General features: G+C 39.7%; 1 protein-coding gene across 4 annotated transcripts in view; it reads left to right on the plus strand.

The window, feature by feature from the left end:
• The window catches only part of pja2 (praja ring finger ubiquitin ligase 2), a 102069-nt gene extending 80690 nt beyond the window's left edge, over positions 1–21379 (plus strand). For 3 of the 4 annotated variants that reach the window (XM_043710414.2, XM_043710398.2, XM_087998702.1), the window contains exons 7-9: positions 8764–8878; positions 12880–12995; positions 20650–21379. In XM_043710414.2, coding sequence (XP_043566349.2) covers positions 8764–8878; positions 12880–12995; positions 20650–20772 — 354 coding nt within the window. In that variant the 3' untranslated portion in view covers positions 20773–21379. The remainder of the gene's footprint in view (positions 1–8763; positions 8879–12879; positions 12996–20649) is intronic. The other variant, XR_006314649.2, reaches the window with a different exon arrangement.
• The last annotated feature ends 4094 nt before the right edge of the window (positions 21380–25473 follow it).

Genomic DNA, 25473 nt, shown 5'->3' on the forward strand with positions numbered 1-25473 from the left:
AGCTTGCTGCAACTTTTACCATTCAAGTAGTAATTGCTTTTACTGTTACTCCTACCAAAATGGATGACTTCACATTTATTAACATTGTATTCCATCTGCCAGATCTTTGCCCACTCACTCAATGTATCTATGTTCCTCTGCAGATTCACTGGCCTCTGCAAGCTTTGCTCTGCCACTCGTCTTCGTATCATTTGCAAACTTTGACACACTATACATGGTCCCAAACTCCAAATCAACAATATAAATTCTGAATAATTGCGGTCCCAACACTGATCCCTGAGACGCACCACTAGTTGCTGATTGCCAACCAGAATAGCTCTTATTTATCTCCATTCTTTGCTTCCTGTTGGTCAACCGATCTTCTATCCATGTTAATACTTTACCCGTAATACCATGCATCTTTATATTATGCAGCAGCCTCTTGTGCAGCACCTTGTTGAAGGCCTTTTGGAAATTTAGGTACACCCATCTAGTGGGTCCTTGTTGTCCACCGTGCTCATAATGTCTTCATTGTATTCCAAAAGATTAGTTAAGTGTGACCTGCCCTTCACGAACCCATGCTGTGTCTGCCCAATGGGACATTTTCTATCTAGGTGCCTTGCTATTTCTTCCTTGATAATCGACTCAAGCATCTTCCCCACTACAGAGGTTAAACTAACTGGTATATAATTCCCCATCTTTTGTCTTTTTAAACAGTGGTGTCACATTTGCTGTTTTCCTATTTTCTGTTTTCTATCCTTCCCTATCAAAATAACTTTTAAGCGTATTCCTAAGACACTGTGTGAGATATTCTTTTTTATCAAATTATTCACTTCACTCAATTTTGTTTCAGTTTGAGATTTTCTTTTTTATCAAATTATTCACTTCACTCAATTTTGTTTCAGTTTGATAACCTTGCTTTTAAAGGTTGGTTCATCTATCACTGGGAGTAACAGTAATACTTTATTGCTACAAGCAAAATTACAAGTTTTGATTTCTTGTCTACTTCCTGTTTCATCACCTGTTGTGCTGTTTGGCTAACTCACCTACTCTATTTAATCTTTCCCTAAAATTTAAAACACATTCCAAATATGTGATCTCTAAACTCAAGACTAACCAATTTCTCCTTAAATAATTTCAGTGGTCCTCTCACCTCATGCCCAAAAAACTAAACAAATGGACTGAATTTAGATGATTGCTAAAAGTACAAATGGAATTCCTTTATCCCAATCCTTTGGATAATCTTGACTATAAGCCTTCAACATGGTCTTTAATTGATGCCACAGTTCTGATGCGTCTTGCGATTCTGAATTGTACATGGTGGATTTGAGTTGTTTTATTCATAAAATGTCCGTAACTTTCTTGAATAAGTTGATGGAAAATTTGACCCTTTTTCTGATTGTATTTCTGGAGATAGTCTGTTTCTAGTTTAAAAAAATTAAGTATCTGTGGAAATGGCCTCTGGAAATCTAGTGGATACATCCATTGTGTTCATCAAATACAAATTGCTAAACATTTTGTTTTAGGGACAGATTCTAAGCAATCACTTCAGGCTCTTGTAAAAGGTTCCTCCAATGTGGGAATGTGTATTAAGGGTGCTGATTTTATCACTGCTTGAGGTTTACAGTCGTGTATGACGTGTCTGGTAATATTCAAGCATATCCTTATTCAGTTGAGGCCAATAAAATGATTTCCTTACCCCCAAATGACCACCTACTGGTAATTCATATGCTACCCAACAACACCTTTCTATAACCCACCAGTAATAGAACTTGATGAGTTCTGCCCATTTCTCATCTGAATATGTGATGATCTCTCTTGCCTCATTAAGATTTCATTTTTAAGATAGTAACATTCTGAGACACACTCAAATTCTGCTTCTGTGGATGCTTTTGGAAGCAACTACTTCAGTTTTACATCTTCCTGTTGTAATTCAGCTAATTTCTCTCAACTAAAAATATTATAAGTCCACTTTGTCCTCCCACTGTTCTTGTTTTTTTTTGTCAATCATTTGATCAAACATAGTTTCTGATGATTGAACATCAACTTCCTTTACTCCGTGATTTTTCCTCCTGCTTCACCCTGTGGCTTTGTGACCTTGTTACCACACAGTCAGAAAAAATCCCAGGATATACTTGTAACACCTCAGTTGCCTAATTTCCACTGGCATCGTTCCCACCTATGATCTAACTATATTATTACAAGGATAAACTATATTTCTTGATCTGAGATTTTCTCCATTATTCCTACTACCACTTCACCACTTTTTACTGGACTCCCCAACCTCACTTTATACAATGGAAGATTGTTATTCTCACCATGAATTCTACACATTATCACTTTTTCTGGCAATACTCCTGAATTGCATATCTTTTTATCTCTCACTTCAAAGATATACTTGCTCCCGTATCTCTCAAAATCTTAACTTCTTTACCTAATTCTCCTGCCATACATGAGTAAACCTAACTCATGCAAATAAATAATTTAGAGATTTGGTACTTATTTCTCAACCAACCCCTGATCAGGTTATACATTCTTTTGTAACTTTTTAGCTTCCACTGTGTTTCCTTTGCTACTCAAACAAAACTCACTGGGTTTTGTGTTTTCGCATATCCGTCTGAAAAACATGGAAATTAAGCCATTCAGCCCTTCTAATATGCACCACCATTCAATATGACAATAGTTGATTATGCAATTTCAGTTTCTCACTCTTGCTTCCTCACCATACCTTTTGATTCCTTTAGCCACAAGAACCATATCCAGTTCCTGATTGAATGTTTCGAACAAACTGGCCCGAACAGCTTCCTGTGGGAAAGAATTTCACAGGGTCACAACTTGGTGAAGAAATTCTTCCTCATCTCAGTTCTGAATGGCTTACTCCTTATTCTTAGACTATGACCCCTTGTTCTGGACTTCCCCAACATTGGGAATATGCTTCTCACATTTATCCTGTCCAGACCCATCAAGATTTGTGTTTCTGAGATTCCACACACCCCCCCCTTATCCTTCTTAATTCCAGTGAGTACAAGCCCAGTTGATTCAGTCTTTCTTCAGATGTCAGTCCTGCCATCCCAGGAAGCAATTTGTTAAACCTTTGTTGGACTTCCTCAATACCAAGGATGTCCATTTTTAGACTAGGAGACCAAATTTGCACACAGTACTCAAGGTATAGCCTTGCCAAGGCCCTATATGACTGCAGCAAGTCTTCCCTCTGCTTTTTCTAAACCACCAACATTGTGACTTCATGTGGCCTAATTTATTGCAGTGAAAACACCATAGCTTTTTGTTTTACTTCTCTTTCTCCCTCATGGGTTTTCTTTTTATCCTGTGGTAAACTATCTTCACTATTTTCAATGGGACCTGTTTTTCCCTTATATCCTGAGGATTTCTCTTTTCCCCAAATCAATGTCAGAAGCCAAGCTTTGATTTATGAATTGACTGCTCCTCATTAGCCATTTCTGTTGCTATTCATGCAATTTTAGCTCTGCTCTTTCACGAGTTCTTGTTACTTCAGGGAGTGAATTTTTGATCTCCTCTAAAATAATTCTCTCTAATAGCATTATATGTTTAATCTGTTTTCAGTGCCCTTATCCATCTATCAAAATTACTTTATTTGATCCTTTCAAACTCTATGTACTTTTGACCAAGTTCCCTCCTCTGATTTCTAAAACGTTATGTGTAGACTTCTGCTACTAGCTCATATTCTTTTAAGATGGCATCTTCCACCTTGTTATACTCCCCAGATATGTCCTCTAATAGTGATGCAAATACCTCACTTGCTCTGTCTGCCAATTTTGTTTGGATCAACAGTACCCACATGGTCACTGACCATTTCATTTATTCAGCCACTTTCTCAAATGAAATAGAAAAGGCTTCTACATCCTTCTCATTGAACTTTGGTGATGCTTGGGCATATTTAATAAGATGGAGAAAGTGAGGTCTGCAGATGCTGGAGATCAGAGCTGGAAATGTGTTGCTGGAAAAGCGCAGCAGGTCAGGCAGCATCTAGGGAACAGGAGAATCGACGTTTCGGGCATAAGCCCTTCTTCAGGAAGGGCTTATGCCCGAAACGTCGATTCTCCTGTTCCCTGGATGCTGCCTGACCTGCTGCGCTTTTCCAGCAACACATTTCCAGCATATTTAATAAGATCCCCACCGGGCCTTTGGCTACAATGGGATTGCTCTCCATCACTGTCTGCATCACTACTCCTATCTTTCACCTCTTCCTTCGCGATTTAAAGTCGACTTTGAGTTTTCAGTTCCAACCTCTGAAGTTCAAAGACTTCCTCCCTCCTTTCCTTCTGCTAGGGCCATCCTTTCTTTTTGTTCTGCCAGGGCTATTTTTTCTTATCTTTGCAATTGCCTCTAATTCAAGCTGCTTTTGAATTTCAGCAATCTCCAATGATTTTGATTGCATTCCTGGCAATTGTAAATGTAGAGTTATTGCTGCAATTATTTTCCCATTCTTTTCAGACACAGGCACTCAACTTCAATTTGTTTGCTATTTCTGAAATCCTTGCCTTGTTTGTTTATTATAAATTCTGAAGTGACTACTTTTAGCCCTCGGAAATTCTTAGCAACTGAAAGGGCCATTATTACATAGGGCACACATTGTTTAAACCAACCAAATGCAACATCTGAAATATAAAATACCACTCGCCGCCTTTGAGTCCAACAATCCTCAACTCAATCTGGAATTAGAGATTTTGATCTTGACAAGAGCCCCTAGTTTGTTGTGGACCAGACCGAACCACCTCAAAATATATTAAGATAGTCTTGGCCGTAATGTTTTCTTATTTTAAAGGTAAGTGTAGGGTGTTGTGTTCCAGATGCAATTTGATTGGACAAGCTACTCAACTTTAAGCGAAACACACTTTATTTTTGAACTACAGTTAAAATGCAGGCAAAATTTTTAAAAAAGTTTAACTGTAACTGTCAAAATGCATAATATAAATGTTAACTACTACTTATTTACTGATTCAATATAACAACATCCCATAAATGCACCCTTGGAAAAGGCAAATTCGGGAGGAGAAAGTGAGGACTGCAGACATTGGAGATCAGAGTTGAAAGTGTGGTGCTGGAAAAGCACAGCAGGTCATGCAGCATCCAAAGAACAGGAGAATGCTGCCTGACCTACTGAGCTTTTCCAGCACCACACTCTCAACAAAGGCAAATTCAGTAAAATTGTCTCAGATGCAATTCTAGCAGCAGGAAGACAACTCCGGCTTTAGGTGTAGCAGAGAGGAATAAGAGCTTCCATATCCAACTTCAAGACTCCAGCAACTGCTGAAAGCTAAAACTAAAAGCCCTGGTTCCGTGGGAGCTTGGCTCCACCTACTCAGGCTGCTTGTATTGTTCCAACTTTTTAAAAAAAAAAGCCAAGGCTTCAACTGGTTACTTCATTGCGTTTGAATAATCTACTCAACCCCTCTATCTCAACTTTTCTTCATTCAAAAAAATCAGGATAAAATACACCTCTTGAAGCCAGAATATTGTCTCACCAGGGTTCTATATAACTGAAACAATACTTTTACATTCCTAAAGAAGGGCTCATGCCCGAAACGTCGATTCTCCTGCTCCTTGGATGCTGCCTGACCTGCTGCGCTTTGCCAGCAACACATTTTCAGCTCTGATCTCCAGCATCTGTAGTCCTCACTTTCTCCTACAATACTTATACAGCCTTATACTCCAGTCCGTAAAATGTAAAGGCCAGCATTCCATTCGCATTCTTGATTATGTTCTACACCTGTTTGTGGTATTTTAGAGATCTATAGATCTGCATTCCCAAGTCTCTTTGGGCATCCAATGTATTTAAATTCATTGAATCTGAAAGCAAAGTTTATGTGCTTTGGATCTATTAATATCTGGCTCAGTGACAATTTGGAATTTCGCAAGAAAGGAGGTACGTGTTTTAATATAGGGTCAGTAGAACTTCCAATTTTATGCAAATCAAAACGTTGAAACCAGCAAATTAAATGATTGACTGAGTTGGTTGAGGGACAAGAATAAGGAGCACTTTGAGACTTGTTTTTATGAAAGATTTAACTACATCATTAGCAAGAATGGCAGGTATTTTGTTTTCATTCATTTGCTGGATGGGCCAACATTTATTATCTGTCACCAATTTCCTTGAAAAGATGGAGGTAAACTATAGTCCATATGTGTAGGTATGCCTACAATGCTGTCAGGGAGAGAGTTCCAGGATCTTGGCCCAGCAACTCTGAAGGAATAATGATATCTTTCTAATTCAGGATGGTGAGTGACTTGAAGGAGAATTTGAAGGTGGTGATGTTCCATGTATATGCTTCCCTTGTTCTTCTAGATTATAATAGTCATGTATTCTGAAGGTACTCTTGAAGGAACCTTGACAAAATTTGTGCATGTTGTAAATGGTACACAGAACTACAACTATATGTCAATGGCGAAGGGAATAGATGTTTGTGAATATGATGCAATTAAATTGGGCTGCTTTGATCTGGATGGGGTCACACTTCTCAAGTATTGTTATAGCTGCTCTCATATAGGCAAGTCAGGAATATTCCATCACACCCCTGACTTGTACTTTGTAGCTGGTGGAGAGGCTTTGGAGAGTCAGAAGGTGAATTGCTTAGTGCAGGATTCCTGGTCTCTGACCCGCTCTTGTTCGTCACAGTAGTTATATGGGTGGGCCGGTTCACTTTCTGGTCAGTGGTAACCCAAGTGTTTAGCGAAAGAAATGGATTTGAAAGCTCACAAGCTGATCCTGATACATGACCATTTATGATTGGGAAATGTACTCTGATTGGCGAAGACCTGGTACTGATGCTACCAGACTAGTGAGTTGCAACCTATAGTACACATAATCTGCCCAGAGTCGAGCTTTTCACTGATTTATTAACATCACATTTCTCAAGTCATTGTCACTATTGAAAGTAACTTTTGCAAATATAATAAAAGAATTTAACCAGCAGAAAAATACTGACAGCTGCTTTTTTGCAATTGCAGACCTTTCAGATAAGCATAAACTCACAACTCCAGCTTATCTTGCTCGTAGTCTTATGCAGTTTCATAATTTGGAGATGCCGGTGTTGGACTGGGGTGTAAAAGTTAAAAATCACACAACACTAGGTTATAATCCAACAGGTTTAATTGGAAGCACTCGTTTTTGGAGCTCCGCTCCTTCATCAGGTGGTTTATCAGTGACAACCACCTGATAAAGGACCTGTGCTCCGAAAGCTAGTGTGCTTCCAAATAAATCTGTTGGACTATAACCTGGTGCAGTAAACACCTCTGATAATTTACACCAGACACAGAAAAGCTTACCTTACCTTGTAATCTGTAAAAGTATGAGTGACAAAGAACTACCATATCCCACTATTTAAAGAAAAAATTAACAATTTATTCTTATCTCCAAGGAAAAAAAAGAACATTAAACAACTATCTACACTGTAAGCCTCCCACTCTACAACAATATACTGATCTGATAAAATGCCCCCCGAGTAGGTTTTACAAAACTTCAAATTTCAAAACCACGCAACTGTGTCGATTCTCCTCCATCTTTCTATGTAAATTTTTATGGGTCTGTTCTTCGATTTTCTGCTGCACAGATTTCTTATGAAAAGGTATCTTTTAAAGAGCATCTCTGCGAGCAGTCTATTTGTTAGTGCTCTTTGCTGCTCTGGCTTACTGTTCAAAATGGCTGAATTTTATACCCCAAAACAACGGATCATCTCATTGGTTTGATGTCATCAAAACAGTAAAATTCAAATTCAATTGGAGTTTGGTATCTTGGGGCATAATTTAAACTGATTGGCTGATTTCAAATTAGTTGTGTACCATAGCAACTCAGTTCAGCTATTTGGTTCAAGCCAAATGTTGCATTTTTTAACTTTTTCAGCACACTCTTTGTTTAAGTCCTTGCCAGCTTTCACACTTTCTCTCTACAACTTCATAACACCGGTACTCTTAATCATTCTGAAATCTTAAGTCCTGCTTTATAGACTTGCTCTTCTGAATTGGAGCTCTTGTTACTCTGCCTCTGTGCCAAAGATAAAATTAAAGAATCCCTACAGTGTGAAGCAGGTCATTTCTGCTCATTGAGTTAACACTGACCCCTTGAGCAGCATCCCACCCCCCACCTTGCATTCCCCATGGCTAATCCACCTAACCTGCACATGTTTCAACTGTGGGAAGACTCCATACACAGTCAGTTGCCCGAGGTTGGAATTGAATCCAGGTCCCTGGCGCTGTGAGGCATCAGTGCTAACCAGTAAGCCACTGTGCTGCCCCAGAGCAAGAAATAAAAATTGAAGTTATAAAGTAATGTGAGAAGAGTTTAAGGAATGTTATTTATCTACAGGTTTCTTCTGCCATATCCCACTGTGTGAGATATTTAACCTATGCATATTCTATGAACCTGTAGTGAACGTATTAAAATGAAAATACAGTATAATTATAATTAGTAGTTTGCATTCATTAGATTCTATAATGCAACATTTTGAGACAAATATCAAGCCCAATTGAATATGGTGATGAATTCCTTTCAGTGTAATGGCCAAGGTTAGTGCCGTAGTACCCTTATGTTACAGTTCACTTGTACCTGATTCAGTATTGCATTTGATCACATGTTGTAGCAATTTGATTCTATTCACAAAGGTACTCTATATTGTATATAGAGTAATTTTAAGCATCTAAGTATATTTTTTTCATATATACTGATGCATAAAGTATACACAAACTAACATTTTAGTTTTTTTCTGTTACAATTTAATGTTTCAGTTTTAAATCTGTATTTATTTAAAGGCTGCTTTAGCACACCTTGAGTCTCTGGCCATAGATGGTGAGCAAGCTCCCCCTCCAGCTCCCAAGGAAACAATTGAATGCTTACCACAACTTTCAATTTCTGAGGGGCATAACGGTAAGTGACTTAATATATTTATAAATACTTATGGCATTATTTGATGCATTGATGTTTCTGAAAATTATTTTGTTAACCTAAATGATTTGAGTAGGCCCTGACATAAAGTTTGAAGAATAAATAAAATCATACAATAGAAATTTATTTGAAGCTAGTGTCACAATTCTTGTTCATTATTTTGATTGTAATTTGATATGCGAGTGTTGGAGTTTTCCTCCTTCAAAGAATAAATTAAGCAAAATACTAATTTGATCCCCCTAGTAGTACAGAATTAGCTGATTTCAGCAGTGGCAGCACTATCTAATTAGATAATGGTACATTATCTAATGACAAGATATTAGTTACTACCTAAGTGGCATCACACATTCACATTTGCGTCATATTCAGAAGAAGGGCAATTACCCAAGGTTGAATTTTTTTTATTTTGAAAGATGATTTTGTATCATGGGCATTGCTGCTTAGCCACCTTTCAACAGCTGCCCCAGTTGTCCTAAGAAGGAGGGGAGCTTTCTTAAATCGTAGTGGAGGTGTGCTCCCAAAAATAAGTTGGGAACAGAGCTCCAAAATACTTGATGAAGCATCAATGAGGGAAGTACTATGCAGGTGGTCCCCAGGTTAAGAACTGATTCTGTTTTTGAGTATGTTCATAAGTTGACTATATACAAGTCTGAATGTAATACCGTACAGTATAAGTATGAGTAAATGTTTACATGTTGGACTATACTATCAATACACCCCAATGTGGAATCTTGTTCATCACTACGAGTTATTGTAAATCAGACGCTGGTAAATTGGGGACCATTTGTACAGCCAAGTCCAGATGTTCTGAAATTTAATAGGTAACTTGCAAAGCAATAGTGATTCCACAACATTAATCTTGTTTTTTGTTGTGACAGAGGTTACAGAGGATGAAGATGCTATTAAGCAACATTGGACGAGTATAACATGACATGTTTAATGATTAACCAAACGGTTTATCTCCATTATGAAAAAGTTATAAGTAGTATTCTAATTGAATGCTTAATTTCTATTTAAACTGGATATTATTAAAATCAATTGTTCACCTTTTCTGTTTTCTCAGTTTGTGTTGGATGTAGTTCTCTTTCCTTTATTGGTCAGAGCATTGAGTAGAGGAGTTGGGAGATCATGTTGCGGCTGGACAGGACATAGGTTAGGCCATGTTTGGAATATTGTATGCGATTCTGGTCTCCTTCCTATCGGAAGAATGTTATGAAACTTGAAAGGGTTCAGAAAAGACTTACAGGATTTTGCCAGTGTTGGAGGATTTGAGCTATAGAGAGAGGCTGAACAGATTGGGGCTGTTTGCCTAAAGCATCGGAGGCTTGAGGGGTGACCTTATAAGAGGTTTATAAAATCATGAGGGGCATGGATAGGATAAATAGACAAAGTCTTTTCCAGATCTAGAAAGCATAGGTTGAGGTTGAGAAGGGAAAGATAAAAAAGAGACTTAAGCAACAACTTATTCACGCAGAGGGTGGTGTGTGTATGGAATGAGCTGCCAGAGGAAGTGGGGGTGGCTGGTACAATTACAGCATTTAAATGGCATCTGAATTGGTATATCATTATAAATATGGGCCAAGTGCTGGCAGATGGGACTAGATTAGATTAGGATAACTGGTTGGCATGGACGAGTTGGACTGAAGGGTCTGTTTCTGTGCTGTGCATCCCTATGACTCTGATTCACATAAATGAATGGGGGCTTCTTGTCAGCTGCATAATAACTATGTTCTGAAAAAGAAGTAATTTGTGGAGACTGAGCAATGTTATTGCTGTAGCCTAAATGGAATAGTAATGTATTAAGATGTTCTTAAATACAGGATAATATTTTTCATTTCAAACAACAATTGTACAGTCGTGTCCTGGATCTGTGATTTGTGTTCTAGCAAATAATGCAATAAAGTGGTTGAAGTATTGGTTAGTGGGCATGTTGTGATAGTGATCATAACTCTTAACTTCTGCACTATTTTTAAACCTTTCAAGAATAACTTTGAAACTTAAGTGTCTAGATTGAGGGAAGACTGATTTCAATGTCTTTAGACAGGATCTGGCAAACATGAAATTGGAGCAGCTACTTGTAGGTAAATCTATATTTGAAAAATGAAGATCTTTTAAAAGTACCATAGTGAGAATTCAAGGCCAGCATGTTCTCCTAAGAGTGAAAGGCAAGGGCAGCAAGTCCACAGAACCTGGGATATCAAGAGTTTGATAAGAAAAAAAGAAAGAAGGATATGTCAAGCACAGCATATTAAAAACAGGAGAGGCCCATCAAAAGTATTGTGTATAGAGGGTTGCTTAAAGAAGAAGTTTGGAAGCCATGGAATATCTTTGGCAGAGAGGATGATGGAAAATCTCCAGGCATTTTCCAAGTACGAGTAAGGTATTAGATGTTTTAGCAAGCATAAAGGTGCATAAATGCCCAGGGCCTGATGAAATGTATCCCAAGCTTTATGGGAGGGAAGGGAGGAGATTTCTGGAGTTCTGGTAGAAGTATCTAATACTTTGGCTGCAGGTGTAGTGCCGGATGACTTGAGGATAGCTAATATTGTCTCTTAATTTAAGAAGGACAGCAGAGAGAGGCCAGGTAATTACACACCAGTTATTAGGAAAACATTCTGCAGGACAGGATTAATGAATACTGTACTTGGAAAGGCAGGGATTGATCAGGGATAGTCAGCACGGATTTGTTGGAGGGAATTCCATTCTGACTAAAGGTGACAAAATATATTGATGAGGTTAGTGCAATGTTTTTATGGACTTCAATAAGGCGTTTGTCAAGGTTCCACATGGAAGGCTGGTACAAAAGTTAAGAGTCAATGCTACCAAGGCAAGTTAACAAACTGGAATCAAATGGTTTCAGGCTATAGTCTGATATTGATCAATTGGTAGTTTGGACAGAGCAATGGCAAATTAAATTTAATCCCAACAAGTGTAGGGTGATGCATTTTAGGAAGTCCTTAAGGGAAGGATGTAGTCAATGAATGATACGTTCCGAGGAACTGAGGAACAAAGGGAGCTTGGTGTTCTAGTCCACCATAATGATGTCAGAACTGGTAGATAAGGTGGTGAAAAAAGCATATAGGATGCTTGCCCTTGTTAGCTGGGCTGCAGAATACAGGAGCAACAAAGTCTTGTTTCAACTTGCTAAGACATTGTTAAGCCATAGAACTATATAAAAGAAACCTAAGGGGCAACTTTTTCACGCAGTGGGTGGTACATGTATGGAATGAGCTGCCAGAGGAAGTGGTGGAGGCTAGTACAATTGCAACATTTAAAAGGCATTTGGATGAGTGTATGAATAGGAAGAGTTTGGAGGGATATAGACCAGGTACTGGCTGGTAGGACTAGATTGAGTTGAGATATCTGGTCGGCATGGATGGGTTGGACCGAAGGGTCTGTCTCCGTGCTGTACATCTCTATGACTCTATAACTGTGCATGCAGTTCTGGTTGCCATGCTGTTAAAAGGATGTAATTGCATTGCGGAGAGTGCAGAGAGATTCACCAGTATCTTGCCTAAGATTAGAAGTCTCAGTTATGAGAAGAGATTGCAAAATATGGGTTTGTTTTCCATGGAGTATCTAATGGTGGTTTCCAAGTTTGAGAGACATGGACAAGATTACATTGTGGGCATCTCTTTTGCATGGCAGACACATCTAAGACTAGAGGGTATAAATTTAAGGTGAAGAGCAAGTGGTTTAGGGGAGATTTGAAAAAAATGTTTTTACACAGAGTGGGGTAGGAATTTGGAGCATGCTGCCTGATAGGTTGGTGAAGGCAGGAACTCTTGCAACATTTAAGAAGCATCAGGATGACTACAGTACTTAAAATGGAGGCTATGAACAACGTGCAGGTAAATGGCATAAGTGTGATTTGGTGTTTGTTGGTTGGCATAGACTTGGTGGGTTGAAAAGCATATTACAATGTTGTATGCCTCTATGATTTACTGTGACTCTAAATGGCCATTCTACTATTGATCCTGTAGGCCTGGAGCAATCCTGTGCCATCTGTTGCAGCGAATATGTGAAGGAGGAGTTGGTGACGGAGTTACCATGTCATCATCTATTTCATAGGCCATGTGTAACCCTCTGGCTACAGAAGGTATGTACTACTGATCTGAATTTAAATCAATTTATTTAATAAAAAAACTTAAGATTAAAATATTGATTTGTTCTTCTATTCTGATTACATTTGGCTTACCTTTTAAAAGAAAGGTTATTTTATTATTATTTAGTTATTTTGTAATCTGCAGAACTAATGTTGAATTACACAGTAGGAATTAATGTAAATGTTTTTATAGTAATATTTTTATTAAATGTAGAGAAAACTGAGGTCATTGTTTTCAGACTTTGCCACAAACTTCATTTTCTAGCTGTTGAATCTAACTCTGTGGCAACTGCTGGAACAGAAACAGACTGCTTACAAACTTGGTGTTATACTTAACTCTGAGATGAGCTTCTGGCCAAATGATCATGCAGGAATGAAATTTGCCATTTTTACCTGATCTGACTGACATGTGGCTCCAAAGCAACAGCAGTGTGGTTTACTACCCTCTGAGTTCAAGTGCAGTTTGGGTTGGGAAACAAATGCTGACTTAGTCCAGGAAAGAATAATGCAGAGGTACATCAAGCCTTTATTTCCTCTTTCCTTCTGCTGCTGATATCCATTTTCCCAGACATCTTTGGGATGTTCATTATTTGTTCCATTGTGAAGAGCAAAATACTTGTTTACACTATCTGCTTTTTCTATGTTCTTTATCAATTTTGCATTCACATCCTCAAGAGGTCCCACACTCACTTTATTTGCTTTGTCTTATGTATCAATAGAAGTTCTTATTGTTTGTTTTCATATTTCTTGCTAATTTACTTATTTCATCAATTTTCTACTCCTTTATTAGCTTCTAAGTCAGCCAAGGCTGGTTCCTAAAACAAAACTTCCCAATCTTGTGGAAAACTCAGGCTTATGGGCATCTATGGAGAGAGAAGCAGAGTTAACATTTCGAGTCTGATATGACTTTTTCCTTTAGAATTAGTTTTTGTTCCTTTGTATGCCTTAGTTTTTGATTAGATATTCTTCTTAACTACCTTTTTGTTATTCATTCTTCTGCTTCATCCTTCTCATCAATTCTTTCCTTTTGACCAGGATAATTTGTTTCTGAGCATTATGAAATATCTACTTAAATATCTATCTATCATTGACCATTCACTGACTTTACCCTTTAGTCTATTTCCCCACTTCACTTTAGAGACTTCTTTTATAGCCGAATAGTGTGGTGCTGAAAAAGCACAGCAGGACAGGCGCCATCTGAGGAGCAGGAGAGTCAAGAATGATGAAGGGCTTATGCCTGAAACGTTGACTCTCCTGCTCCACAAATACTGCCTGAACTGGTTTGCTTTTCCAGCACCACACTTTTCAACTCTGATCTCCAGCATCTGCAGTCCTCACTTTTTCCTAGACTTTTTTTATACCTTTGTAAATGCCTTTATTTAACTTAAGGATACTGGTTTGAAACCTGAGTTGTTTGCCTTCAAGTTTGAGTTTGAAATTCTAACATCTTGCTGTCGCTATCCCATCGAAGATCCTTAACTCCAAGATCTCTAACTGATCCTATTCTCATTATGCATTACTAGATCTAAAACATGCTGTTTCTGTGTAAGTTGTGCGACATAGTGCTGTAACAGTTTTAGTGCCCTCCTTACATTTTTCCATTACTTACTGAAGTTCCTCATCCCAGTAGCCATTGTCAACCTCTTCTGTGCCCTCCCCAGTGCATTCACATTCTTTTTATATTGTGGTCCCCAGAATTATACAGACTATTCCAGATGAGGTCTAACCAGTGGTAGTTTAACCTGAGGATCCCCACACCTTAAGTGACGGGAGAGGTTGGGCAGGCGGGTCCTTAACAGTAAACTCAGCCAATGCAGGAAGTGAACCCATGCTGTTGGTGTCATCCTGCGCTGCAAACCAGCCATTCAGCCAACGAAGTTAACAGATTGCTTTCTATGTCTGCTTGCTAATTTTTTACCTAGCTCCCTGAATTCCATTGCAGGTCCACTGGCTGATGTGATTCTTAATCTCATTGCTCATATTTGGCCAGTAGAGCTCTTCTCTTAGCTTCCCATGACTAGACTTAATTCACTAGCTTGTATGGATGTGCCTCAATTATTTTTCATTTCCTTGGGGATAATGACTAATTCCTATGTATAAGCTGCCATCTTGACTGATTATTTCATTTCAGTTTGCCTAATACGCTCTCTAAGGTCATTCTTTCATCACTACTTCCTGAAGCGTTTGGAGACTCATATGTTGTTGCACAATTATCTGATTTAAACAAGTCACTTGATTTTCAGATTCTACATCCCTGCTGTCTTGATGACTTCACAGAAAATAGCAAGCTATTGTTTCTCACTCAGCCTTAGCATCCTTAATTTCTTTCTTAGGGAGTGCTGCACTGAACAGCACAATAATGTGCATCTATTTCCCTTTTATATATTTTATGTCCTGATGTTTTTGCAAATTAGATTAGATTAGATTAGATTACTTAGTGTGGAAACAGGCCCTTCGACCCAACAAGTCCACACCGCCCTGCCGAAGCGCAACCCATCCATACCCCTACATCTACCCCTTACCAAACACTACAGGCAATTTAGCATGGCCAATTCACCTGACCTGCACATCTTTGGACTGTGGGAGGAAATCGGAGGACCCGGAGGAAACCCACGCAGACACGGGGAGAATGTGCAAACTCCACACAGGCAGTTGCCTGAGGCGGGAATTGAACCCGGGTGTCTGGCGCTGTGAGGCAGCAGTGCTAGCCACCGTGCCGCCCACAAATAAAGTAGCATTCTTTACAGATGTTTTGTGTAGTTAGATGCAGTTTGAGAAAGATGCTTGAAGTGACTTATGGTCAGACTCTTTCATCACTTTGTTATTCCCAAGCAGATATTGATTAAAATGCTCTCAAATAAAGAAAAACAGCTAGTAGTCCTCCTTAGTCTAAGTCTACTGTTCAGTTTGCATTAATGCCATGTTTACAAATGTACTTGATTGTTCTTGCTGCATAAGAATTTCTCCAAGCCCTGTCCAGTTGATATTACATTGCAAGGTGGCTTCATCATTGACATTGTAGTTAGCACCTTTGCATTGGCATTTTCATCACTAGTAGCTGAATCCTGATAAAAGCTGTTGCTTGATCTTTACTCGATCTTTACTCAATCTTTACTCAAATACCACTCAGATTCTGCATGGTCTGTAAGGCTTAAAAGTAGATAAATCTCCAAGGCTAGATGGAATGTATTCTAGGCTATTGAGTGAGGCAAGGATGGAAATAGCAAGGCCACTAAAAATAATCTTTCATCCTGGCTAAAGATGAGGTGCCAGAGGGCTGGAAGCTTGCCAGTGTGGTACTGTTATTTAAGGAGAGAGGAAACAAAACAACCAACAGTCAGTCTAACCTCACTGGTGGGGAAATTATTGGAAGCACTTCAGAGGGACAGAATTAATCTGCACTTGGGGAGGCAGGAATTATTCAAAAACAGTCAGCATGATTTTAAGAAGGAGAAGTCATGTCTGACCAACTTAATTGAATTCTTTGAAGAGGTGACCAAGTAGATGGAGGCAAGGCATTTGACATAGTCTCCTTGGACTTTCACACGATTTTTGATCTGGTCCCATATGGGAGACTGATAGTGAAGAGTGGACTCCAAGAAGGTTTGGCTAATTGCAGCCAGAATTAGCTGAGTGACAGTAAGTAGAGAGTGATGATTGAAGGTGGTTGTCTGACTGGAAGACTGTGTCAAGTGGGATTCTGTAGGGAACTGTGTTTGGGTCCTTGCTATTTGGTGTAATCAAAATGATTTAGACTTCACTGTGGGATGATTAATCAGCAAGTTTGGAAATCATACAAAAATTGGTGGGGTGGTAAATAGTGAGAATAGGTGTAGACTACAGGAAGATATAAATAGATGATCAGATGAGCAAATTGATGGCAAATGGAATTCAATCTGGATAAGTATGAGAGGATGCACTTGGACAGGGCAAATAAGGCAAGAAAATACATGTTGTTCAATCGGACTCTGGGACGTACCAGGGATCAGAGGGACTTTGGTGCGCTTAAAGTAGCACAAGGCAGCTAGATAAGAAGGCATAAGGCATACTTAACATCCTTAGCCAAGGCATAGAGTTTAAGAGCAGTGAGGTTATGCCTAATCTGTATAAAACATTGGTTAGGTCACAGGTAGAAAACTGAGATTCTTTTTATCATCCAGATTATAGAAAGGATATGTTTGCAATGGGGAGAGTACAGAGAAGATTTACCAGCATGTTACCTGGGCTGCAGAATTTTAGCAAAATGAGAGGTTGCGCACACGGGTTGATTTCTTTTGGACCTATATATTCTTTCAGTGCTTTTTTCACTGCTGCTACCATGCTGCTAATCCGATGTGTAGAAATGATCATTTTCTTGTTTGGTACTTCCTTTTTCAGATCAGCTGTTTAGTCTTTCAGACCTTAGAGTAGCTGAATAGATGCTATGTTGATTTCACACTCTTACCTATTTCAGAAGAGATATTCTTCATCAGAAAGACATCCAAGACTGAAGTTGTATTATTGTAATCTTTAATTTGTGTGGTTGCTAGTGGCCTGTGAAATGCTGCACATCTCTGCTGGCATGTCTAGACTTATTAGTCCAAGCTTTATATCTCCCTCAACTAGGATAAATGAAATTTGTTAATCATCTGCCATCTGGAACTCCAAATCTTCATTCTTCCTATTGCATTGGCCTCTCAGCTTTGTTTGAACACTTGGGATGAGCTTCATTCCATTATTGCCAGACCTGCAGAATTTTACCAGCAATTTCTGTTTTAGTTTAAGCTTCTCTGTATGTTGATAACTTTCTTGACAGTACATTTCTTCTCTTAGCATATGTGCTCAATAGCAGGATCTTTTATTGCCAGAGATAATCATCTCTAAAGAGATCATCTCTCAGGTGTTTAAAATCTCATTCAGCTAGATGTATCAGTGCAATCACATATTGTTCAGTCCACCTCTCCCCCTCAGATACCATTCATAAGTAATATCAGTATGGGTTCAAAATGTATTTTCAAAGCCTGCAAAAAATCCTGTCTGGTTTTTCTGCTTCCCGGTGAGATCGAGACTGCAATACAGCTTGTACATGCTTCCTCCAGCACTGATAACAAGATGGTGCTCTTAGATTTTTAAATTTATTGTGTGGTTATTTTGTCATTAAAGCACTCAGAATGGAAAATACTTCAACTCTCCTTGTATCTCCTTTCATTTTCACATCAGAAAGTGGAAAATGTAGCCAATTTACCTCAATCAAAGTTGCACTTGATGTTTTAAATGATATATGTTTCATTGCTGCTACACTTACAGCAGCTAAGACACTTACTAAGACATTTAGAGCTCACGACATGGGAAGTCAGCCAGTACACTAAGCGCAATTGCATTACTCCAAACAATCTCAGCCCAGGTGGATGCAACCTCCTTGAAAAGCTACTGTGCAGATGCAGCAAGCAATGAGGAGGGCAAATGGTATGTTGGCCTTAGTTTATGGCTGGATTTGAGTACCGGAGTAAAGGTGTCTTGCTGCAGTTGCATTGAGACTTGATATCACATCAGGAGTATTGCATACAGCTTTCTGCTGCTTTACAATGGAATAAAAGCTTATATTTCTCTAAATTCCTTTAACCAAAGAAATTGGGCATTGTCTTATGAGGAGAGATTAAGGAGACTGGGTCTGTATTCCCGAGAGTTTCAAAGAATATGTGGTGATCTAATTAATAAATACCTAGGGCTCTGTTCTTTGCATTGAAACAGACGTCTGAATGCAACAAAATAAGTGATGGCCATTTATTGGTTCATTCTCATTGGTCATGGCAATCAGAATGAACCAATTCAAAATTTAAACAAATCCCAGCTGTTAACCATCATCAATACTATACTATTGATCTGTCATCATTGTCAATAGTAACCTCTCTACACAGAGTCCACTAGCCAACCAATCAGCAATCGCCTCTCATTTATTAGAAATTAGGGTTTTCCCATGAATTTGTATTCTTACAAATTGTCCTGAAGAGTGCAAGATGAAAAGCTTTGATAAAATAAAAACCAAAAGAATTGTGGATGCTGAAAATCAGCAACAACAACAAATTGCTGGAAAAGCTCAACAGGCTGGCAGCATCTGTAGAAAGAAAGTGCCTTCTTCGGCTTACATGACTGTAAGTAGTGATATGATGTTTAGAAAATATATTTTTTGTAATGTTAATTGATGGATGAAACTTGGTGCTGTGGATTGCTGCCCTTTCCTTCAGTCACGTCATGGGACTTTTCCTTGAACCTGAGCAGGCATATGGAGCTTTGATTAAAAGTTTCACTTGAAAGACTGCATCTTTGACATTACAGTGGGGAAATATAAAGTTCAGTCTTAAATTGTATGCTAAATTCTTTGAATGGGATTTGAACCTGAATTTATAATTCAGAAGTAAGTGTATTACCTTGTGATCCACATATTGAGGCATTCTTCAGTAAAATGCATTGAAATTCCAATGTTAATTCTTGAAATATGTTTGATGAGGAAATGATCAAAATTTTTCAAACAAATTGAGGACCAATTTTACAACTGTCTGTCACCAATGCGGTAGCCTGCTTGCAAGTGATAATCTGCTGTTGTGGTTCTGTTCGCCGAGCTGGAAATTTTTGTTGCAAACGTTTCGTCCCCTGTCTAGGTGACATCCTCAGTGCTTGGGAGCCACCTGTGAAGCGCTTCTGTGGTGTTTCCTCCGGCATTTATAGTGGCCTGTCCCTGCCGCTTCCGGTTGTCAGTTTCAGCTGTCCGCTGTAGTGGCCGGTATATTGGGTCCAGGTCGCAACCCACACTACCATACATCAGGAGTATTTCAGAACTGACAGCCAGACTACTGCGACCACTAGGACTTATAACAGCACACAAACCAACAGCCACCCTCAGACAACAACTCACCAGAACGAAGGACCCGATACCCAGCATGAGCAAAACTAATGTAGTGTACAAAATCCCATGCAAGGACTGCACAAAACACTATATAGGACAAACAGGAAGACAGCTAACGATCCGCATCCATGAACATCAACTAGCCACGAAACGCCACGACCAGCTATCCTTAGTAGCCACCCATGCAGACGACAAGCAACATGAATTCGACTGGGACAACACTACCATTATAGGGCAAGCCAAACAAAGAACAGCCAGGGAATTCCTAGAAGCATGGCACTCATCCACAAACTCCATCAACAAACACATCGACCTGGACCCAATATACCGGCCACTACAGCGGACAGCTGAAACTGACAACCAGAAGCGGCAGGGACAGGCCACTATAATTGCCGGAGGAAACACCACAGAAGCGCTTCACAGGAGGCTCCCAAGCACTGAGGATATCACCTAGACAGGGGACGAGACGTTTGCATAAAAAATTTCCAGCTCGGCAAACAGAACAACAACAACGAGCACCCGAGCTACAAATCTTCACCCAAACTTTGAAGTGATAATCTGCATTCATGAGGTTGTCCATAGAATTTATAAATGATTACAAGTCAGTAAAAGAATTTCGTTTAACATTAGAATGCTAGCACTTACAAGAATCATGGAAGTTCCAGTTTTATGGAGATGCCACATGATTCTTTTACAAATTGAGTGAAAAGAGTGAAAGAGTAGAGTGATTGCATTGGCTTTGCTAACTAACTTGTTCTCTTTCAGTCTGGGACTTGTCCAGTATGTCGTCACATTCTTACATCAACACTTCCTGAAACTGCTACCACTGCATTTTTATCAGAACCAGAGATCCCTCCTTCTACCCGTGATGGTCCTGCAATACGATAAAGCCGAAGTTCTACCAATGAATGTTGAAGGGAACTGCACTATTTAAATGGGAGCAGAAAGTATGAAAAATATGTTTGTGATTTTACTTCTAGGCTTATTTTGTTAAAAGGCTGATAAAACTGTCTTACTACTGGTGAGGTGTTTAATTCTGCATTATAATTATATGTAAAAAACTTCATTAATGGTTGTATTTTTGTGACAGAAAATTAGATCTTTTTCATTGTTGTTAATATAAGGGGGCTGGATTTATGACGTGTTTGATTTTGTTTTGTCTGTTCAAATGAAATTCTGAATGGGCTTTTTGGTTAAAAATATATCATGTATTTTGACACTGATATCTGTATTTGCACAGAAAGCTTAGGGCACGAATGTATTAATTTAATGTTGGAAGTTAATTCTAAGGTTTTTTTTTGTTTTGTCTAATGCAGTAACACACTGACTTTGCATAGGGTGATGGAGCGTGAGGAAGTTGTCTTAATTCCATGGGATAAAAAAGTTTAGTTTCTTTCAATGTGACCAGAACAGTGGCCATAAATGAAGACATCATCTGATTTCACAACAGTATTGAGATTTGTTTCACCTCCAATAAACTGCATTATTAAAATTGCATGCTCTGTCATACTGTTTAAATGAAATTAAATTTTATTCTGGATTCAAAAACTTGAGGAAATATTCTCAACATTTAAAACTGGAAGAGCTTTTTGAAAAGATTTTGTTTTAAGTAATTATACAGCATGATTTTTTTAAAGAATTTGTTGAATTTTCTTCCTTGTTCTGTATGCGTGATCAGTGCATTATGACATGCATCACTGAATGCAAATATTGAATAATAGTGAAGTTATCAATCGAAATTGCAGAGTGTCGCCTAAGGGCAAATTTTGGGGAACATCGTGGAAGTTTTCTGTCAGTGAAATCTAGAGCGTTACGTCACAAAAGTCTTTGCTGTTTGCCTTATGTATGCAACATATCTTTATGGCACTGCTGTATAATGTGCTCATAAGTGGTGGAAGTACTGACTGGGACTTTATATGATTTCTGCCACCAACAAAATATTTAAAACCTAGCTGTGCATCAGGTCTAATGCTGCATGCCTAAATCTGCCACTTATTATGTTGCTGCATAACTCTAGAAGACATAGCTGAGAAGGGAAGTTGTCACCACATTTCACCAACAAGGACCTGTTGGTGAGAAGGACTGGCCTCTTTTTCCTCAGGTCCACCAGTAGAGATCATGATACCTGATCTTGCCAACCTGGTCAGAAATAGCTAGCAGGGTCAATGAAATGCCTATACTCTAGAGGAATACCCAGCAATGCAGGAAGAAGATTAAGGATCTTCTGCATTCCACAAGGGTAAGTGCCACCATCTTTCCCCTACCGTGAAATCATTCTACCACTGCACCCACATCCTACCAAGGCTCATGTTATATCACTTCTACTGTGTCCATAATGGCTGTCACCCACTCCATCCACTGCACATCCTCTAACCTTACTTGGGACACCTCACCACCTTTTTTGGCCGTGCACCTGCACTGATCTGTGTGCCAGACACGTCTTCATTTGATCCCTCCCTTCCTTTCATTTCAGGAGAGAGCAGCTCACAATTAAGACAGAGAGGACAAAGATGGGTGATGGAATGCCTGACATTTGTATCCTTAACCCTGATGAGAGAATCCTTGCCTTAGTGGGAAAGGATAGAGACTGCAGTTGTGATACTCCTGAGACGTCTTTGTCCTGACAACCAAGTAAGATACATTGTCAAGTGCTGTGCTGATTCCCCGACCACCAATGTGACTGTGTTCTTAAGGTGCTCACGCTTCTAATTTCCCTGCCGCAACTCATTCCTTCTCTTGACCCTGCAGGCATAAGCGATGCACACAACCTGCACCCTGAAGGGAACAGCCCATCTGACATCTCCTCCATCTTGGAGGAAGGAACCACTGATCCTTCTGAGAAAGCACTGGCAAGGCTGGTTTCTGCACCCTCAAGTTCAGATACTGACATCTCAGTGAGTAGCTCGGGTTGGGAGCACATTCTGGGTGAGTAACTCACTGCCAAGGCTCTTCAGCCAGCTAAGGAAAAAATATCCCAGTTCTCTGGCACTCTGGACTGTAGGCAACCAAGTACCTGCTCCATCCCAGGCAGGAGAGGACTCTATGCTCTTGCCATTAATATATTATTAAAATACACAGATACTGGAGCAGCAGACCGGTTTCTTGGAGACACTCAGCAAACAGATTGAATGTTGGAAGAGACCACTAATGCCACCTGTAATGATGCTGGCTCCAGCACTTCTAAAATTTTAGCACATATGTATCTGGTTGTTTCCATGGACAGGTTGTCAGCTGTCAAGGCAATAAAGGGACCTTGACCTTGCTCCATGTTTCCCTCCCTGACAAAGTCACAGGGTGATGTCAGTAGGTGCACAGCCTGAGGAGGAACCAAATAAAGACCCCCAAGAAGTCTTCTCGGAAAAGTCCAGTAGTGCCCAGCTCTCCACCTCCACTCAGCCAGCAACTCTTAATCCAATGTAAATTCAGGCTGAGGAGGATGAGACTGCAACTGAGCAGGGGCTACAGCATGTTTGAACCCTCTAGCCACAAATGTCGCCGAGGTGGTTCCCCAAACCTCCAGTATGGGGTAGGCTCCCTTTTACTGCAGATGTGGCATTTGGGACTGCACATGTATGTATTGAGAGAGAAAAGGAAAAAAAAACTTACAAGAACACATAGGTACATAACATATTTACTAATTTATGATGCTAGCTTTTCATCATCAGCTCTGTGATCAACTATCATTTTAGCTGCAACAAGAATGAAGTTGGAGTCCAGCCAGCCTTAGTGACTCAGTAATGTGACGAGTTGGCTGTTGGAACACAAACAAATGGCATGTCTCTAGACACTACAAGCATTTTTATTTAAGCATAGCTAATCTACGTTACCTATATGTCTTTGGACTGTGGGAGGAAACAGGAACATCTAGAGGAAACCCACACAGATATGAGGACAACATGTGACAGCATGTGTGGAGAGAGAAGGGGTTTACTTATTCAAAATTGTTCCTTTTTGTCTTGCTCTGCCTGGCAACTGCATCTATGTTGATCCTCTTGCTTACCATCAAATTGTTTTCATGTAATTGCTTATCACCCCAGTTGACTCCCTCCCCTCCCAAACCCTATACCTACAGCTTATACACCCCGCTTCCATTTGAGGCCGGGGTATTGGTGACATTTTGGTGATTTCATCACCTGCTCCATGGTACCTCATGTCGCTGCTTTGTTCTCCTGTTATACTTGCAGCTGGTCAAGAAGGTAGTTCACCACCACCACCACCACATTCTCCAGGATAACTAGAGACGGATCTTTATTGTCCCTTCTGCATTCCAGCATTCTGCCTTCAATCTCCACAATTGGCTTCCCAATTTGCCCACCATAGCAGTGGCCCTGTATAGCCCCCTTCAACTTTCAGTGGACAGAGCACGTATTCTGACTTTACCCCCCCACCCCAACCTGGAAGGTCAGTCTTGACTTTTTTACTTGTGGACTGTGATTATTGCTGGCTAGCCAGCATCTATTGCCCATTCCTAGTTGTCCTCGAGAAGGTAGTAGTGAACTGCCTTCTGTAACTGCTACAGTCCATATGCTGCTGAGTAGCCAGACCCCTGACTGATCTCTGAAGGTCCCCAAATTACTTATTACAAATCCCAAGAATATTTGCAGTGAACATGAGGGCTTACCACAGCTCACTCCTCAGACTGTAGTGAAATGGAACCCTTGACTCTGAATACCCAGGTGTCCAACTGACTGTGCCCAACCCCAAGATATTGGATGATACAACAGATTTACTGTGCTCCTACCCTTTGAACTGATTGAAGGCCACATTCCTTTATCTTTGAATCATAGTGCAGAAAACATATATGTATGTAACTGAACACTATCTGCTGGCACATGGTACAGCTGTGAGATTGATGTAGCTCAGGTACTGTCCAGCAGTATGCCTCCTTGACTGATCTCCGCTGCCAAGTCTGACAGTCAGTCTTCTGCGTCACCCAAAAAGGAAGGACAGAAGTACTGAGAGTCTAAGTTCTGAATGAGGCAGCAATATGTAAAATGTTGCGATAAGGCAGAGATACTGTAAGAATCCAAGTAGAGACACAGTGATTGAGCACTAAGAAAATAAGGGAAGAGCCCTGAGATGCATTCTTCTCCAATGTGCCTGTCCCTGCACACAATGTGACTTGCCAGTAGGAGATTGATGTGGGGAGTTTACAGTACTAAAGTGGTGAACTGTATCGTGAGTGAGTCAGAGATGTCATGATGCGGTGAGGTTCATGCATGTCTGATGCCAAATTCTATGGTCGGTGATGGTGGTGGGAGCTGCAGACATTTGCTACCCATGAAGCCTATCTGAAGGTATTGGGGAATGCTGACCAAAATGGAGGCTGATAAAATCAAACAGTGAGCTGGATCCACCAAGAACCTGTGCTGATTTTTGTGTCAGGAATTCTCACTCTCTGTTTTTTTCTCTGTGGCTGACAAATAGTAAATTGGATTAAATTATATGAGAATTAGTAACAATGAGATATTAATACTCTCAAATAGGCCCCTCCCTGCTCATTAGTGAAATTCTTGTCATTAAAACACTGGCTGGAAAATCTATTTTCTTAATGTCAAGTATCTGATTTTTATGATCTTGCCATTTTGT

The sequence above is a fragment of the Chiloscyllium plagiosum genome, unplaced genomic scaffold (assembly GCF_037043375.1).
Source record: "Chiloscyllium plagiosum isolate Xiang-an unplaced genomic scaffold, Cpla_swu_hap1 HiC_scaffold_2, whole genome shotgun sequence".
NCBI lineage: Eukaryota > Metazoa > Chordata > Chondrichthyes > Orectolobiformes > Hemiscylliidae > Chiloscyllium > Chiloscyllium plagiosum.